At 48.1% G+C, this 19,320-nt stretch overlaps 4 protein-coding genes across 4 annotated transcripts; 2 read left to right on the top strand and 2 right to left on the bottom strand.

Annotated features, from left to right (window-relative positions):
- Window positions 1-253: 253 nt before the first annotated feature.
- Window positions 254-682, bottom strand: ACHE_50055S (uncharacterized protein; the record flags this gene model as incomplete). Its single annotated transcript, XM_043279728.1, has 1 exon — window positions 254-682. The coding sequence occupies one exon, from the start codon at window positions 680-682 to the stop codon at window positions 254-256; it is 429 nt and encodes a 142-aa protein (XP_043137379.1).
- An 11,219-nt stretch (window positions 683-11,901) lies between these two features.
- Window positions 11,902-13,027, top strand: ACHE_50054A (alpha/beta hydrolase; the record flags this gene model as incomplete). The annotated part of the gene is made up of 3 exons (XM_043279727.1): window positions 11,902-12,087; window positions 12,172-12,292; window positions 12,375-13,027. The coding sequence occupies 3 exons, from the start codon at window positions 11,902-11,904 to the stop codon at window positions 13,025-13,027; spliced, it is 960 nt and encodes a 319-aa protein (XP_043137378.1).
- A 218-nt stretch (window positions 13,028-13,245) lies between these two features.
- Window positions 13,246-14,166, bottom strand: ACHE_50053S (SDR family oxidoreductase; the record flags this gene model as incomplete). Its single annotated transcript, XM_043279726.1, has 4 exons — window positions 13,246-13,317; window positions 13,373-13,472; window positions 13,539-14,073; window positions 14,130-14,166. 4 exons carry the CDS (start codon window positions 14,164-14,166, stop codon window positions 13,246-13,248), a joined length of 744 nt encoding a protein of 247 aa, XP_043137377.1.
- An 882-nt stretch (window positions 14,167-15,048) lies between these two features.
- Window positions 15,049-17,234, top strand: ACHE_50052A (Zn(II)2Cys6 transcription factor; the record flags this gene model as incomplete). Its single annotated transcript, XM_043279725.1, has 6 exons — window positions 15,049-15,132; window positions 15,201-15,295; window positions 15,392-15,450; window positions 15,507-16,054; window positions 16,124-16,884; window positions 16,973-17,234. 6 exons carry the CDS (start codon window positions 15,049-15,051, stop codon window positions 17,232-17,234), a joined length of 1,809 nt encoding a protein of 602 aa, XP_043137376.1.
- Window positions 17,235-19,320: the final 2,086 nt, after the last annotated feature.

Below are 19,320 nucleotides of genomic sequence, written 5' to 3'. Positions count from 1 at the left end.
ATTGAAGAAAAAACAGGACCAGTGAATTACCGCTTGAAACTACCGAAATCAATGAAGCGCATACATCCAGTATTTCACATCTCGCTATTGGAACCAGCACCGAAAAACGCCATGCCAACAGAAAATATCGAAATCGAAAGCGATGATGATGAATATGAAGTTGAACGAATTCTGGATTACCGACAAGTCAATGGACGACCATGTTACCTGATCAAATGGAAAGGGTACGATACCTCTGAGAACACATGGGAACCTATTGCGAACTTGACTGGTTGCCACCAGTTGGTGAAGGAATACCACCAGCGACAGCAGAGTCGAAATTCTCCCAGAAGGAAGGGGAATTCAGCATCTGAGTCAAACTAGGATCATCAGACATTGATGCCAGTTGAGCATTGTACTCAATGTCCTTTCTTTGTTTCTGAAGATTCTCTTGCTCTTCACGAGCCTTACGTTCCTTTTCAAGACGTTCAGATTCCTCTTTTTCTCGACGTTCAAGATCTTCCAACTCTGCAATCTCCTTATAATCGCGAGCGATAAAATCACCGGCACGAGAACGAAGCAAAGACTCCTGACGCTCAAGACGCATCACCTTAGCCAGAGCATCTCGCCGTTCCTCAGCAATTTGTTGTTGAAGTTTCACCAGTCGCCGCCATTCAGCATCGGAATAAGTTGGTTTGGACATTTCGCACTTTACCCCACTACCACGAACACACTCGCTACAACGATCGGAACTCTCGGACTTGAAGCAGACCTTATGAAGACGCACACAACGATCGCAAGGGATAACCGCACGAAAACCTTCGGATTCAATACGTTGACGTAACACGTTCTTGCGCACTGCAGTTCTGGAGGACATAATGAATCAGCAAAAGAAGATGAAAAGAAGTTGGGCAGCCAGGCGCTTACCTGAGGGATGCCGCAGCTTTATGACTTTCGAGGACGAAAGCCTGAAAGAGGGGGAGGTAATGTTACAGACCTTGCCGTATCAGCCTCACGTGATGATACAGGGTTAGGATGGTGTTGGAACCCAGGGTGTAGTGGACATATGGCTCAACCAATGGAATCGCAAAAGAGGTCTGTCTTGCTATATAGCTCCTATCTGGCAATTTTATGAGGGGCAAGCTGACTAATACAAAACAATCGGCAATTTAGATAGTCCACCTCCGAGCTATGGATTCCGACACACCCCCTCAGCTCTACCTGTTTCAGGGAGAGCTGCACAGCCTGGAATCCTTCATTTCTGGTCCTTCTATAGACTGGCCTCTGTCTTCTGCTTGGGCTAGTCAATCATATGGCTTATATCAGCCATCCTGAGCATCTTAACGAAGTGCTCATGCTTCTGACGAGGGAGTAACTTGGTGAGTCCATCTGCCACCATCTGGCCTGTTGGCACCCATATAACCTTGATTCGACCCTCTCTGACCTCCTGCCTTAACCAGTGTCCATGGATATCGACATGTCGAAGCTTTGTACTGATTTTGGCTTGCTCTGAGGTCAACAGCTCAACTGTCTGTCTGTTGTCACATCGAATCGATATTGTATGATCAGGGTTAAACTGGATCCTGGAAACGAACCGCTTCCACCATTGGAGAGAGCGTGCTGTTTCTGACAAGCCAAGCAGTTCTGCTTCAGTGGTAGAGGTGGTGACCGTGGGTTGTTTTGAAGCTTTCCAATCCACTGGTCCTCCGTACACCTGGCATATATAACCTGCTGAGCTTTTCCGGTCAGGATTATCCCCATATGACGCATCGCTGGCAAATTCAATGGACTCTAATCCGCTGCCAATTCCGAACTCAATGGCCCTAAAACGCGTTGTGTATAGATAACATATCACTCGGTCAACTGCGTTCTGATGCTGTGGGCCTGGATTCATAAGGAATTGAGACAATTTGGCTGCTGCTTTGGCTGCATCTGGTCGTGTGATTGTGGTGGCATACTGTGATGATCCTACTTTCTGCTGGTATAGTTTGATATCTTCTGCTGAAGCTGTTCCTTCATATGGCATCAACTCTTCAACAGGTAATGGCGTATAGACAGGTGCGCGATGTGTGAGGTGGTATCTCATAGCGACACTGCTAATGTATGTATCCTGGCACAGCCATAGCTTATGCTGCTGTCTGTCTCGCAGTATCCGAATATTAAGGAACCACTCTGCTTCACCATGGTCGGTGAGTTCCCAATGTGCCTCGAGGTCTCTCTCAAGCTGTCTTGCTTGATTTCGTACGCTTGGATGGTTTGCAATAAGAATATCATCCACATAGAAGAAGACAATGATGCCTTCCTTCACGAACACACAAGGATCTTCTGGAACGACTTTAAGACCTAGCTTGGTGAGCACCTTTGATGCCTCCTGTTGCCATAGCTTCGGTGAGATCCGTAAGCCATATAGTGCGCGATTGAGCTTCCAGCACTTCCGTGGCTGTTCAAAACCTTGTGGCATCTGTGTGTATATCTCCTTCAGTAGCTTGCTGTTGAGAAAAGCACCAACAGCATCTCGCTGGCGGAGGTCAAGATTAAATGCGGCCACTAAGGCAAAGATCATCCTTGCTGTACGGGCAGCTAATGTAGCTGCTCTCTTCTCTTCAGGACTGATCATCTCAAGGTCTCCACGGGCACAAATTCGAGCCTTTAGCTTCACAAGGTAGCCATCCTGGTTGAACTTATATGCAAAAACCCAGCGTAAGGGTAGGACTTGCTTTGAAACATCCTTTGGCTTCTCAATGATGGTGAACGTTGACTTCTCTGTTAATGTATGAATCTCCCTTGCACATGCTTCCATGAAGCCCTCTGCATGTGGATGCTTAAGCATCTCCTTCCAGTTCTCTGGTGGTGGTGGCAAGTCATCTCGATGACGTTGGATCGGCTTTTCTGTGTATAAGGCAGCTGCGAATGCCCTCAATAGCTCAGGGGGTCCTCAGTCTCAGTAGTGGCATAAGCCACATATTCATGATCCTCCCTGGCCTTCCTTCTCCTACCACCGCTGATGATATTTGATATGTCAATGCCATCATCTCTGCTGCGTGGAGCTTGTAACTCTTGTTGTAGCTGTTGTTCACTGTCGGAGAGTTGTTCCTCTTCCTCATTGACTTGGAGCTCTGGTGTCTGCTCCTGATTATCCAGCTCCTGTGTCTGATGTTCAAGCTGGTCTTCCACCCCCTGAGCAGTGACAGGGCTCAAATCTGTTTCCTGCAGCGTGTTTTGCAGCGCTTCGTACGGTGGAGTAGGTGGTAGTGGGACCTGTTCTTCTGTGGGAAACGCTCCTGGTAAGGTGTCTTGAGGCGAGGCTTGAGGCATGGTTTCTTGAGCCTCATATCTCTTTTCCGGCGTAGCACTTTCCTGAGCTATTATCTCATCTTCCTTCGGAATCTGCACCTTCTGACTGTCAACCGGTTCTTCATGCTGGTCATCTGTATGGTTCCTATTCTGATCCTCCTCGAGTGGTAGTACTGAAGCTGGCATACTAAGGTCCTGTCGAATAGCATCTAGTTGTTGATACTCAGTTAAAATAACTGGTTCTTGCGTGGGGAGGTCAACATCTTGCCAGTACTGCATATCTGGCTTCCACTTCCTCGATTCATCAAAGAAAGCATCTCGTACGACCTCAACTTTCCCTCTGGCTGGGAACCATATCTTCCATATGTTTGAAGCAATATATCCAACTAGGAAACCGATTTCTGCTCTTGGATGGGTCTTCTCTTTGCGTGGAATGCTTCTGATTCGACAGTAGGATAGAGCACCATACACACGAAGGTTTGCAAGGCTTGTTTTCTTCATTCTATCTCCTGCAAACTCATGGCGTGCCTCTTCCCAGGGCACTATCCATCGTTTCTCATCCTTCAGATAAGTGGGGATTCGGTTTAGGATCCATGCTGCAGCGCTAACAAACTCAGGCCATAGTTGTTTTGGTAGCTGGCCACCCTCAATCCGCAGGTGTCGGGCCATTTCAAGTATGACACCCCCTGACCGTTCAGCCGGTCCATTTTGTTCAGGGTGCCCTACAATACTGTGGGAAACAATTATACCACAGTTATTTAGAAAGGCTTCCACATTATCTCCAGCGGACTGCTCATTGTCATAGTGGAATGCTCTGATTGGTAAGTTCCACCAGTTCTTGACCAAAGCAATGAATTTTCTGACAGCTTCTCTACACTCAGACTTGAATGTATGAGTGTATAACCAGTGAAATCGGATGCCTTCAACATAAAAGTGTGTCATCCACTGATGCCCATTATATCCAGGTGAGAACTGAACCAAATCAAAATGGATTCGGCCACACCATCCAAATGTTTGTCCAATAGGACGCCTTGAGATCTGTCTTGGTGCATGAGATAGCTTGCAGACCTCACAAATACTTGTCTCTGTCGATTCTGGCGCGGTCGAATCTGGTAGTTCACCTTTGATTTTAACACCATCAACCATATCAGCTGCTTTCTGTATGACCTGTGGAGCAACATGTCCAAGTCTTCGATGCCATATCTCTGCAGGTGCTTCTGCCACTAGTGGCTGTTCAGATTTTCGGACTGCATGTGCATGACCTGCTGCTGTATAGGGTATATCAAATGCCCACAAGTTCAATGAATCGATTGGCTTAAGGCTAACCACTGGTGTACCATTAGGGTCACGAATGCAATCCCCATCCTCATCCCAACGGCCGCCTTTCTTCTTCAATGCTCCATATGACACAAGGTTGGTATGGAATCCAGGTGAATAGAGGGCATTGCTAAGTGTGATAGCTTTCTCTTTACCAGTTGTCGGGTCCACACCTTGAAGCTTCACTGTACCAAGTCCTTCTACTCTTGTGGTTGAGTCACCAGTCTTCAGGCTCGAACTCGTTGATGTATAGGTGACAAATCTGCTTCGGTCATTGCAGACGTGCATCGATGAGGCATTATCAAGGATCCATCGAGATCTAAGATCCTGGAAGCTCTCTGGAGCACTATTAAGTGCTGCTATATCTGTCGACGTGAAGAAGGATATCTGTGAGGGCAGAGCACTATTGGCTGACTCATTGGGCTTCTCTTCCTTTTGCTGCCTCTCATTATTTTCCTTGACTTTTGTCTCAATCCAGTCTTTCCATTGAGGATCATCCTTAAGGGCCTTATCCACCTTTTGCTTCTTTGCCTTCTGCACCGTCCAGCCCTGTGGGCGTATGGCTTCATTAATTATATAGCAAAGCCAGGGTTTATGTCCTCGGTTACCACAGGGGCACCAGCGCTTAGGGATCGGTGGCTTGTTTCCTTGCTTCTGTGGTGGTTTCTGCAGCTGGTCTGTTTCTGCCTCTTCAAAGTCCTGGAATGTCGAAAATGATGCTTTTGAGATAGTACTGGTTGGTTTCTGTGGCACCATCTCTTGGTAGAACCCTCGGAAGTTTTCAATCAGATCTCGAGTCTCCCAATCCTCATGGTTCATTATGATTGACTCATACTTCGCCTGCCACCAGGTAGGCAAGACGTCTTTCACTGCACGAAGGAAATCCTTGTTTGCACTCTTCACTTCAGGCAAATCTAAACTAACTGCTTGTTCCCTCAGAGTATTCCAGTCAGCTAGCCAGTGATTAATGTCAACGCCCTTTCTAGGCGGAGATGATGAGAACCACTTCCACTGAGCACGGATATCTTCCTCATATGCATTCGATCGGGCAAATCGAGTTGTGAGATAAACCAAACGTTCATACGGAGTCTCATAGTCAAGCAGGGAGGCATGGTGAATTGGATCAAGGTTAGTGATGATCCATTCGTTCACAGCATCCAAGCCCTTTGCCTGCTGCTCCCACTCCGCTAGATCAAGCTTATAGATGTCAAGCCGATCTCTCCATTCACGCTTAACACTCTCAGATCCACCTTCTGGGTATTGAGGCCTCTTCGGCTTGCGCATTGGCTGCTCGAGGTAATCTTCCTCAATCTGTGGGTTTACTAGGTCCCACACCTTCTTCTGGCGAGCAAATAGCTTCACTCTTGCAAACCAGTTTCTCCATTGAGGAGAGTCCTTCAGTTTATCGCCCTTCATGGCGGAGACCACACTGTTTGACTCCATGGTTTTATGAATCCACTCTGTTTTGTAGGGGTTCAGTTGCTCGTTGCTCAACTTGCTCAGGGGTAATCGTCCTATAACACTCGCTACCACAAGCCTATGTGTATAGCTTCAAAACTGACGATTTCGGCGGCGAACCGGGCTCATAACTGTTGGAACCCAGGGTGTAGTGGACATATGGCTCAACCAATGGAATCGCAAAAGAGGTCTGTCTTGCTATATAGCTCCTATCTGGCAATTTTATGAGGGGCAAGCTGACTAATACAAAACAATCGGCAATTTAGATAGTCCACCTCCGAGCTATGGATTCCGACACACCCCCTCAGCTCTACCTGTTTCAGGGAGAGCTGCACAGCCTGGAATCCTTCATTTCTGGTCCTTCTATAGACTGGCCTCTGTCTTCTGCTTGGGCTAGTCAATCATATGGCTTATATCAGCCATCCTGAGCATCTTAACGAAGTGCTCATGCTTCTGACGAGGGAGTAACTTGGTGAGTCCATCTGCCACCATCTGGCCTGTTGGCACCCATATAACCTTGATTCGACCCTCTCTGACCTCCTGCCTTAACCAGTGTCCATGGATATCGACATGTCGAAGCTTTGTACTGATTTTGGCTTGCTCTGAGGTCAACAGCTCAACTGTCTGTCTGTTGTCACATCGAATCGATATTGTATGATCAGGGTTAAACTGGATCCTGGAAACGAACCGCTTCCACCATTGGAGAGAGCGTGCTGTTTCTGACAAGCCAAGCAGTTCTGCTTCAGTGGTAGAGGTGGTGACCGTGGGTTGTTTTGAAGCTTTCCAATCCACTGGTCCTCCGTACACCTGGCATATATAACCTGCTGAGCTTTTCCGGTCAGGATTATCCCCATATGACGCATCGCTGGCAAATTCAATGGACTCTAATCCGCTGCCAATTCCGAACTCAATGGCCCTAAAACGCGTTGTGTATAGATAACATATCACTCGGTCAACTGCGTTCTGATGCTGTGGGCCTGGATTCATAAGGAATTGAGACAATTTGGCTGCTGCTTTGGCTGCATCTGGTCGTGTGATTGTGGTGGCATACTGTGATGATCCTACTTTCTGCTGGTATAGTTTGATATCTTCTGCTGAAGCTGTTCCTTCATATGGCATCAACTCTTCAACAGGTAATGGCGTATAGACAGGTGCGCGATGTGTGAGGTGGTATCTCATAGCGACACTGCTAATGTATGTATCCTGGCACAGCCATAGCTTATGCTGCTGTCTGTCTCGCAGTATCCGAATATTAAGGAACCACTCTGCTTCACCATGGTCGGTGAGTTCCCAATGTGCCTCGAGGTCTCTCTCAAGCTGTCTTGCTTGATTTCGTACGCTTGGATGGTTTGCAATAAGAATATCATCCACATAGAAGAAGACAATGATGCCTTCCTTCACGAACACACAAGGATCTTCTGGAACGACTTTAAGACCTAGCTTGGTGAGCACCTTTGATGCCTCCTGTTGCCATAGCTTCGGTGAGATCCGTAAGCCATATAGTGCGCGATTGAGCTTCCAGCACTTCCGTGGCTGTTCAAAACCTTGTGGCATCTGTGTGTATATCTCCTTCAGTAGCTTGCTGTTGAGAAAAGCACCAACAGCATCTCGCTGGCGGAGGTCAAGATTAAATGCGGCCACTAAGGCAAAGATCATCCTTGCTGTACGGGCAGCTAATGTAGCTGCTCTCTTCTCTTCAGGACTGATCATCTCAAGGTCTCCACGGGCACAAATTCGAGCCTTTAGCTTCACAAGGTAGCCATCCTGGTTGAACTTATATGCAAAAACCCAGCGTAAGGGTAGGACTTGCTTTGAAACATCCTTTGGCTTCTCAATGATGGTGAACGTTGACTTCTCTGTTAATGTATGAATCTCCCTTGCACATGCTTCCATGAAGCCCTCTGCATGTGGATGCTTAAGCATCTCCTTCCAGTTCTCTGGTGGTGGTGGCAAGTCATCTCGATGACGTTGGATCGGCTTTTCTGTGTATAAGGCAGCTGCGAATGCCCTCAATAGCTCAGGGGGTCCTCAGTCTCAGTAGTGGCATAAGCCACATATTCATGATCCTCCCTGGCCTTCCTTCTCCTACCACCGCTGATGATATTTGATATGTCAATGCCATCATCTCTGCTGCGTGGAGCTTGTAACTCTTGTTGTAGCTGTTGTTCACTGTCGGAGAGTTGTTCCTCTTCCTCATTGACTTGGAGCTCTGGTGTCTGCTCCTGATTATCCAGCTCCTGTGTCTGATGTTCAAGCTGGTCTTCCACCCCCTGAGCAGTGACAGGGCTCAAATCTGTTTCCTGCAGCGTGTTTTGCAGCGCTTCGTACGGTGGAGTAGGTGGTAGTGGGACCTGTTCTTCTGTGGGAAACGCTCCTGGTAAGGTGTCTTGAGGCGAGGCTTGAGGCATGGTTTCTTGAGCCTCATATCTCTTTTCCGGCGTAGCACTTTCCTGAGCTATTATCTCATCTTCCTTCGGAATCTGCACCTTCTGACTGTCAACCGGTTCTTCATGCTGGTCATCTGTATGGTTCCTATTCTGATCCTCCTCGAGTGGTAGTACTGAAGCTGGCATACTAAGGTCCTGTCGAATAGCATCTAGTTGTTGATACTCAGTTAAAATAACTGGTTCTTGCGTGGGGAGGTCAACATCTTGCCAGTACTGCATATCTGGCTTCCACTTCCTCGATTCATCAAAGAAAGCATCTCGTACGACCTCAACTTTCCCTCTGGCTGGGAACCATATCTTCCATATGTTTGAAGCAATATATCCAACTAGGAAACCGATTTCTGCTCTTGGATGGGTCTTCTCTTTGCGTGGAATGCTTCTGATTCGACAGTAGGATAGAGCACCATACACACGAAGGTTTGCAAGGCTTGTTTTCTTCATTCTATCTCCTGCAAACTCATGGCGTGCCTCTTCCCAGGGCACTATCCATCGTTTCTCATCCTTCAGATAAGTGGGGATTCGGTTTAGGATCCATGCTGCAGCGCTAACAAACTCAGGCCATAGTTGTTTTGGTAGCTGGCCACCCTCAATCCGCAGGTGTCGGGCCATTTCAAGTATGACACCCCCTGACCGTTCAGCCGGTCCATTTTGTTCAGGGTGCCCTACAATACTGTGGGAAACAATTATACCACAGTTATTTAGAAAGGCTTCCACATTATCTCCAGCGGACTGCTCATTGTCATAGTGGAATGCTCTGATTGGTAAGTTCCACCAGTTCTTGACCAAAGCAATGAATTTTCTGACAGCTTCTCTACACTCAGACTTGAATGTATGAGTGTATAACCAGTGAAATCGGATGCCTTCAACATAAAAGTGTGTCATCCACTGATGCCCATTATATCCAGGTGAGAACTGAACCAAATCAAAATGGATTCGGCCACACCATCCAAATGTTTGTCCAATAGGACGCCTTGAGATCTGTCTTGGTGCATGAGATAGCTTGCAGACCTCACAAATACTTGTCTCTGTCGATTCTGGCGCGGTCGAATCTGGTAGTTCACCTTTGATTTTAACACCATCAACCATATCAGCTGCTTTCTGTATGACCTGTGGAGCAACATGTCCAAGTCTTCGATGCCATATCTCTGCAGGTGCTTCTGCCACTAGTGGCTGTTCAGATTTTCGGACTGCATGTGCATGACCTGCTGCTGTATAGGGTATATCAAATGCCCACAAGTTCAATGAATCGATTGGCTTAAGGCTAACCACTGGTGTACCATTAGGGTCACGAATGCAATCCCCATCCTCATCCCAACGGCCGCCTTTCTTCTTCAATGCTCCATATGACACAAGGTTGGTATGGAATCCAGGTGAATAGAGGGCATTGCTAAGTGTGATAGCTTTCTCTTTACCAGTTGTCGGGTCCACACCTTGAAGCTTCACTGTACCAAGTCCTTCTACTCTTGTGGTTGAGTCACCAGTCTTCAGGCTCGAACTCGTTGATGTATAGGTGACAAATCTGCTTCGGTCATTGCAGACGTGCATCGATGAGGCATTATCAAGGATCCATCGAGATCTAAGATCCTGGAAGCTCTCTGGAGCACTATTAAGTGCTGCTATATCTGTCGACGTGAAGAAGGATATCTGTGAGGGCAGAGCACTATTGGCTGACTCATTGGGCTTCTCTTCCTTTTGCTGCCTCTCATTATTTTCCTTGACTTTTGTCTCAATCCAGTCTTTCCATTGAGGATCATCCTTAAGGGCCTTATCCACCTTTTGCTTCTTTGCCTTCTGCACCGTCCAGCCCTGTGGGCGTATGGCTTCATTAATTATATAGCAAAGCCAGGGTTTATGTCCTCGGTTACCACAGGGGCACCAGCGCTTAGGGATCGGTGGCTTGTTTCCTTGCTTCTGTGGTGGTTTCTGCAGCTGGTCTGTTTCTGCCTCTTCAAAGTCCTGGAATGTCGAAAATGATGCTTTTGAGATAGTACTGGTTGGTTTCTGTGGCACCATCTCTTGGTAGAACCCTCGGAAGTTTTCAATCAGATCTCGAGTCTCCCAATCCTCATGGTTCATTATGATTGACTCATACTTCGCCTGCCACCAGGTAGGCAAGACGTCTTTCACTGCACGAAGGAAATCCTTGTTTGCACTCTTCACTTCAGGCAAATCTAAACTAACTGCTTGTTCCCTCAGAGTATTCCAGTCAGCTAGCCAGTGATTAATGTCAACGCCCTTTCTAGGCGGAGATGATGAGAACCACTTCCACTGAGCACGGATATCTTCCTCATATGCATTCGATCGGGCAAATCGAGTTGTGAGATAAACCAAACGTTCATACGGAGTCTCATAGTCAAGCAGGGAGGCATGGTGAATTGGATCAAGGTTAGTGATGATCCATTCGTTCACAGCATCCAAGCCCTTTGCCTGCTGCTCCCACTCCGCTAGATCAAGCTTATAGATGTCAAGCCGATCTCTCCATTCACGCTTAACACTCTCAGATCCACCTTCTGGGTATTGAGGCCTCTTCGGCTTGCGCATTGGCTGCTCGAGGTAATCTTCCTCAATCTGTGGGTTTACTAGGTCCCACACCTTCTTCTGGCGAGCAAATAGCTTCACTCTTGCAAACCAGTTTCTCCATTGAGGAGAGTCCTTCAGTTTATCGCCCTTCATGGCGGAGACCACACTGTTTGACTCCATGGTTTTATGAATCCACTCTGTTTTGTAGGGGTTCAGTTGCTCGTTGCTCAACTTGCTCAGGGGTAATCGTCCTATAACACTCGCTACCACAAGCCTATGTGTATAGCTTCAAAACTGACGATTTCGGCGGCGAACCGGGCTCATAACTGTTGGAACCCAGGGTGTAGTGGACATATGGCTCAACCAATGGAATCGCAAAAGAGGTCTGTCTTGCTATATAGCTCCTATCTGGCAATTTTATGAGGGGCAAGCTGACTAATACAAAACAATCGGCAATTTAGATAGTCCACCTCCGAGCTATGGATTCCGACATCACTATACCTATGTTTTGCCAACAGTTTCGAATGAAATACATGCCGTTTAGTTGTTGGGAGAATTGTACCGTCTTCTCCACCTGAGCCAGTGCAGATCAATTGTTAGTCCCCGCTGAGTAATCGGCGAGCTCCCAAGTCTTAGTTAACTATTTGTTGCCATGCCTGAACATCCTTGATCGCGTCTGATCCGTCATTGCAGGTGAGGGAGTAACTGTGTTAAAGAGCTAGTATCCCGCTGATAAAGCGGGAAACCCTCCCTCAATTCCCACTAGGTGCACGTTCACAGACGTCTGCTGAGACACAAAGAGCTATAAACACAGCTCCAAGCAACGCGGGGCATTATCGACGGCTCGGACGAGACTACGGCCTGTTAATTGCAACAATCTTTCACCATGCCTTTATCGCCAGGGATCCAGGACTTTACCCGCAATCTTGGGAGTAACTGGGGACCGTCTGTGAATGCTACTTGTGAGCAATTCTTCGACTCTTGCCACGCATCCCTTGCGCAAGACCCTGGCCCGTCGATAGCATGTGAGAAAAACGTCAAGTACGGAACGCATGAGAGACATCGCTTGGATGTAAGCAAGGCCCCGCATGAGAGTAGCGCCCACCACTAGTATATCGGAGGATGTGTTCCTTGATGCTGAGTATGCGAGAAAAAGATCTACTGGCCCCCTACTACTATCACCGAACAGCCGAAACGCCCCGTCGTTGTCTACTTCCACGGCGGAGGGTTCAAGATTGGCGACAATATGATCACGCCACATCTACACGCAAATATTGGTACATTGTTTCCTGTGACACCTTAAAATCCGCCTTTGCAAGAACGGAGCCCTGGCTGACCCTTTGGTATGTAATTTGCAAGGCCGATTTTTCGCGGCGAACGGGATGGTCGGAATCCTAGGGACATATCGTCTGCTGCCCGAGGCAAGGTTTCCGGATGGGATAGAAGACATCGCGACCACTCTGGCCTGGATCCAGACCCACGTTCATCGGTACACAGGCGATCGGGACGCCGTCTTCCTGCTTGGCCATAGCGCCGGGGGAGGGCATCTGGCCATGGCGCTGTTTTCGGGTCGGTTGCAACCATACCTGACCCTTCAGTCGCACTTGGAGCGTGGCACGGGACCGCGTGGGGTGCTGCTCATGAGCGCGGCACTGGCTTATGATTTGACGCAGGAGCCGCGAAGAACGGACATGGAGGAGTACTATGGCACTCTCGATCATGAGGAGATCCAGGTACGGTCAGCCCTAGGGATGTTCCGGAACTTGCCTACAGTGAGGAGGGGTGAGACAAGCCTGCCGGAGGTGTTCGTCACCGTGGCGGAATGGGACTTCGAGGAATGTGTGCGGGGGAATCTGAAGTTCTTGGAGGCATATGCCATGCGAACGAAACGCCTCCCCCGGTTCGAGGTGTTGCCGGGACACAATCATGTGAGTTTCTGCTTGTCGATAGGGCTGCCAGGTGACGAGGTTGGGCCGAGGATTGTGGAGTGGGTGAGACAATGTCTCGAATAATCCCAAACTCAGAATACAGTTGAAGATACTACTAGGTTATGGAGTCTTTGATCTTGAATGCCTTATTCTTTATAGTATACATAGAACCCTTGTCTTGATAGCCATATCAGACTTTATAGCACTCATGTAAAATCTGCCTATAATTAGCATGGCCATGGTCCTTTACTTGTGGTTACTCCATGCACTAGAGGCAGCACCATACATTGTTCGCTGATACCCTACCAGGCCACTTTGTCCCCGTTATAATTGAAAAATTGGCCAGAGGTGGTTGACTTGTCCGCTGCATCAATCTGCAAGAATGTTAACTATGCTGCAGCAGCAATAATGGTCAATATTGGCACATACCTGCTTCGTGATTCCACGCACAGTCTCCTCAACTGTTACTGGGGCCACATCTAGTCCAAGAGACTCTGCAGCGCGACCACCCATGTCTGTCTGGACAAGTCTTAAAATGCGGCCAGCCGTATCAGTCTTAGAATATTCAAGGAATGGGGGGGAACTTAAGGCCTACCCTGGATCAAATGATAAAGCAATCAAGTGCTCATTCTCTGCATGAATCTTTCTGACCAGGTAATTTCCAGCCGCCTTTGACATTCCATACGCACCTGTCAATGACGGAATTCGCCCAATCTCACCAATGCTTGCCAGGAGAGTAGAGATATAGACGAACTTTGGAGTCCTAGCTTTCTGCAGCAATGGTGCCGTGGCTTTAAACAGCCTAAGCGGACCCATCGTATTTACTTCAAAGTGAGTAACCAGGTCCGACTCATCCACCTCCAGGACAAGGCCCCAGGAGTTGCAGATTCCCGCATTAGCAACAACAATGTCAATGTGGTCGATGTGGTGCTTTGTCTGGATTTCGGACGCGGCCTCCACCGCGCTTGCCGCACTGTCGGCGCTAAGTGATACAACAATTAGGCGAGATCCATTGCCCTTTTTCAGTGTATAAAGCTCTTTTGCTTTCTCAGACGAGGCGTCTCGCACGGTTGCAATAACTGTAGTGTTCAGCCGGGCAAGATAGTATGTCACAAACCCTTTTCCGATGCCTACAGCCCGAGTTAGCCTCAAAGATACTCTATCCTGGGAGCATACTATAACGGACCCCGATTGGCTCCGGTAACAAGTACAACCTGGCTCATCTTAAGATATGCTGCAACTCAATGGCGTCGTTTGGGAAGCTGGTAAGTTGCCTCTCGTCTGTGGATTCCTCCCCTGCTTGCAGACCGCAACCTCAGTATTTATGTCGTAACCATGCCTTTATAACATTATGTACAACTTTGACTCGAGCCGAGACGCCGGATTCCGAGCAGCGTCTTTTAGCCTAGTCGGCATTCCCCGACGATTAAGCGGGGAGGCGGGGGCACCGAGGCGATATCATATTACTCGAGGCGATTTAAAGGAATTGGATGGGGGCAGTGGAGCATAATAATCTTCATGAAGCGTCCATAACAGAATTATTGAATTACTATCTGTTTTGTCACAGAAATACGAGAAGACAGTCCAGCATGTCATCTCAGTCACCAACAGATATAGAGGCTTATTATAAGAAAAGGCTATACACACAGCCACTACAAGAAAGTATATTAATTTACAAAGAATCTGTAGCTCTTTGTAGCCATAGATGCTTGAATATCGAGAAATACGAAAAATACAGCGGTAATTTATATTACTTGAAGCAATATTCATCTGAAAAGGCTTCCTACTCAGTGCGTATAATTTTAGTACCATAATACCCTACATGATACGTTTCAAGCTTTGTAAATACTTTGTGGTTGAGATATTGAGGTTATAAGAAGTGCCATTCTATATGGAATACGGAGGTGCGCAGCTCGCTTGTGGCTTACGTTAGTTAACCAATGGGGTATTCTAAGTGGCTGCTGATTTTCGCTCCTGGGAATTAATTATGTTATCGAACCTCATCACAATTTCACCTTTAATTAGTCCGTGGTCCTTGCTTTCCACGCTGGCTTCTGGATTCAGCCTTAGTCTGATAGTGTATTATCTCTGCCTACCACTTGGCAATGTCGGGCCGGCGTGCGCCCTCGTGGCAGAGGACCCCTCGGAGACCCAGACGGAGGGCGTGCGACTCCTGTTCCAAAAAGAAGGTATGTCAACATGCTTTTGTTGGACACAACATCACGTTAATCTGACCACCTTCCTCTGGGATCAACAGATCCAATGTGATGCAGAGTTCCCACAATGCAATTGGTGCAAACATCATAATCTCGCCTGTACCTACAATAGGATCCGGAAACAGGCAGACGCATGGTACGGCTATGACTCAATATTCTATCTCATCTCGTCGGCGCCAAAGTGCCGCCTAACGTAATGGATGATCAAGGAGTCTCGACTAACCTTCAGTAGCCAAGTGACTCTCTCATCGCCCAATATTGGCGGGGAACACACCCCTGTTGCTTATTCCGGTGCGCAGGACGTGCTGCGAAGGCCGATTATTGCTAGCGGCTGATATATCTTATAGATCCATCTATATCAGGCGGCGGGGTGGGCCATTTGAGAAATGGGAATACATTTCTGAATAATGTCTCATATCTTAGAGGTCACCACGTATTCTCCGACGAAGGCCAGAAATGGATTGAGTCTCAAATAGGAGAGCGCATCAATTTCGACAAGCTGTTCTCTCTTGAGGTTCAATGGCTGAAACCGCTTCGTTTGTTGTCGGACTCTGCGGTACCCCCTCCTCCGCTTCCAGAGCTCCCTAGTAGAGCCAACGTTGAAAAGTATATGCTGGTTTATTGCTCGTCCTTCCAAGGTCTAGTATTTCCAGTGCTTAGCAGATCAATGATCGGGAAGACGCTAGATCTCGCCTACAGCCCCGTCCGACCCTTTGGTTCTGCCAGCGCCAAATCTTGCCTGTATTCACTTTTGTCCCTGGTTTCCCTGTTTGGCTTCGAGGACAGCATACATGGTGCCATGGATTGCCGATCATATGCCTCGGCGGCACAGCGCTTTATAACACCGGTGGCGGAGGAGATGACGGTTGATGGACTCCAGTCACTAATAATGCTGGTGCGTACACGCCCATGTGACCTTGCCATGGTCCCTTCTATTAGGTAGCAACTAATCGGAAGTCGCCAGGTTCAACTCAAGTATTTTCTAGGTGACCTCCAATCTGCAGCCGTGACTTTGTCAATCGCCACTCGTCTTCTCTATACACTAGGGGCTCACACATTACCCGCTAATAATAAGAACCCCGCCTCCAGCTTTTCCGCCTATGATAAGAGTGACCTAGACTTCCATCTGCGAGATCTCTTCTGGCTGTGTTATTCATTTGACAAAGACATATGCATAAGAACGGGCCAACCCCCGTGTATGAATGATACACACTGCAACCTCACTCTGCCCTCGGATTATATACGGCTGCACAACATCAATCTACAACAAGACATGCTACTGATAGACAATCACACTATGCCCCTCTTCCCCTGGGATCTCCGCCTGTCCATGTTGAAGTCAAGAGTATACCAGAATCTGTATTCCGCTGATTCCCTTTACCAGTCTGTGTCGGAGTTACTGTCAAGCATCCGAGACCTCGACGAGTCACTAGAACAATGGAGGCTATCCCTCCCGGCAGAGTTCCGCCCGACCTTGTACTTTTCCCCGGAGACCCCCGTGAGCGCCAATGTGAATACACAGGCGGTGATACTAAGGCTCGCATACTATCATTGTGTAATCTCCATCCACCAAGCGAGCAGCCGATGCCAGAGCTCTGAAATGAATCTCGCAGGGCCGCCACTCCAGGGGATCACGTCAAGTACCGGCCTTTCCATCACCGCGAGTCGCTCAACTTTGTCTTACCTCCAAAGAGTGCTGCCTGTGGTAAAGGGGGAATGTTTTTGGTATGTATGCTGAAACGCCCAGGTTGTGGTTGGTGCTAAGAGGGTCTGTCTTATAAACTGACTGGGTCAACCACACGGGCGGAATCAGGGTCATTCTCTTTTACGCCACAACAGCCGTCTTGACGCTCTTCTGCAATATCGTCTCCAACCCCCGCGATCGTGAGACTCGTCACAACGTGGATTTGCTTCAGAATGTCCCCGATTTGATCCACCGCATTCCAGTCCGGAAGTTAACGCTCGGCGAAGTGATCCACTTGCAATATCTGGATGGGTTTACAACAGAACTTGCGGGCATTTGCGTGCGTGCTATATCCAAGGCGCAACAGAACGCAAGCGATCTAGATCCATAGGTTCAAGAAGCAAGGAGTCATCAGACTTCGTTTTCCTTGAGCAACCACAATAAACCAGGCCTTCCGCTTTCCCCTTTCCCGAATCTGAGTACAGGGAAAGCCGTTAGGCTCCTACTGAATTGGAAATTTTCATGATGTGGTGTATACCATAATATACAATAAAGTGAATAAACACAGTAGTATAGTGAAATATGACCAGTGTGGCCAGGGATAGTTAATATTATGTTCCTGAGCCCGCTCTAATAGACTTGGCAATATTACCTCTAGAAGCAGTAATATACTCAGGGCTTGTTACATTTCTAACCGTTTTCCACACCCTATGGTAGTATGTACTTGTGTTCAGTTCAAGCGAAATATATTGATATCGACTTGATAGAGTTTAACAATGTCTGTCCCTGCGGGCGTCCTTGGCCCTCGCGCCAGTCGGGATGATACCCGGATCATTGGCAGTACTGTACAGCGTGTTATTACTTGGGAGACAGATCAATCGCCCTGGAAGTGGGTTGACCGGTTTCTTGAACTTGCGTACGGCAGCGTTCTTTGCTTTTATAGAAACCACGATGGCGAAAGGCGCTGTACAGCCCATATAATCCTGGTGAGTGATACTACTCGGGTTAACTGTGGGCGAGATAGGAAGCCAGCCGATAGCGCATAGGATGGCTGAGCCTGACTAGTGGTGTAGAGCTGAACGATGTAGTCTGATGATATTCCGTTTGGCGAATGAGCATAGTGTGATTGACTAGGCCACCAAGTTGATTCAATCAACAGGATTTTCATCATTGGAGATTACTGTAAGCCACACTCCATAATATGAGTCATTTAGTACCTTGACCACTGCGGTATAGGGCCTGCACATATCGAGCGACATCCTTCTATATTTCGGTCCTCCTTATGTTCGCCACCCCGCCCCAGTTCGCTTTCTCTAGGATATTCAGCTCCATTCCATCTCTTCTTTCAGGGTGGCAGCCTTCATCCGCTGCGAGTAATAATCCCCATGGCTGCTTGTGTTAAGCGACCGCGATTTTCTTGTCATTACTTGATGCAAATGCTGTGGCGTTGCTTGAGGCCAGTCAAACCCAGACGATCCCCATGTCCTGGCCACGTAGGAGAATACACCGAAGACCGTGTTACCTGTACCGTCCAGCAAATCGTCTTTGGTTTGTAATCTTTCGCTTGTGACACGGTACATCTTTCTCACTGGTCGCTAACATGGTAACTTGTTTCTCGGCTAACCTATCTATCATGGAGCACCATAATGTCGCAAGCGTCTCCCGCGCTTAACTATACAGTGCAAAGTATTGAATAGCATGATCTGACTCGAGCTACGCTGACAGTAGTACTAGCTCCTCTAACAAGGGCGTCATGCCTTGGTTTGCCACCTCTACCGCATGCGGTCCGGAAATTGAGGCCTGGGAAATATGGCAAAAACACAATCGGCCTTGCCATCCCAGATGCTAAAATAATTCTCGATGTACTTCGGAGTAGCCCTGGGGGGGTGTTAGGGTGTCAGGAAATTCACGTTATGCGTGTCCTGAAGAAATTATATCATCCCCCGGACTTGGACCATCCGCCAATAAACTCCTATTGCGGGGGATTGCGGGGTCGATTCGTGGTCAATCCATTGGCATGACCAAACGATCTGCGCAAGGTAGAAGATAAACTTGCGTTTCCTCCTCAATTTCGGCACCTTTCTCGGCTCATCATAGACTTGGCCGACCCTCATGGACGTGACAATCCTTGTTGGCTCCAATATTCCCCCCAGAAAAGCGGAGATCTTCGTTTGCAATATGCCGAAGTAGCCTCCGATACCCCTTGGGCTCATTTTTGGACCAGCTCACGGTCGATGATGGCATACTAGCAGATGGAGTGTGTGTCGTTGGCTACCTGCCTACCACTACACCTGTGTCTGTGGGCTCGCTGTGCTCGGCCAACAGGATTGTGGCATTTCTGCCACGCAGGGTTACTAACAATTCATTGTGCCGATACTGCTTCCGATGGGAATTTGAGTTGTCTTGGCTTTGTGGTAGCTCCCCATGGGGTCCAAACCTGGGGTACTCCCGCCGTGTAGCTATAAAGTCGGGGTTCT

This window comes from Aspergillus chevalieri, chromosome 5, assembly GCF_016861735.1.
Source record: "Aspergillus chevalieri M1 DNA, chromosome 5, nearly complete sequence".
NCBI lineage: Eukaryota > Fungi > Ascomycota > Eurotiomycetes > Eurotiales > Aspergillaceae > Aspergillus > Aspergillus chevalieri.
The sequence above is the reverse complement of the archived record's forward strand: the minus strand, read 5'-3'. Positions and strand labels throughout refer to the sequence as shown.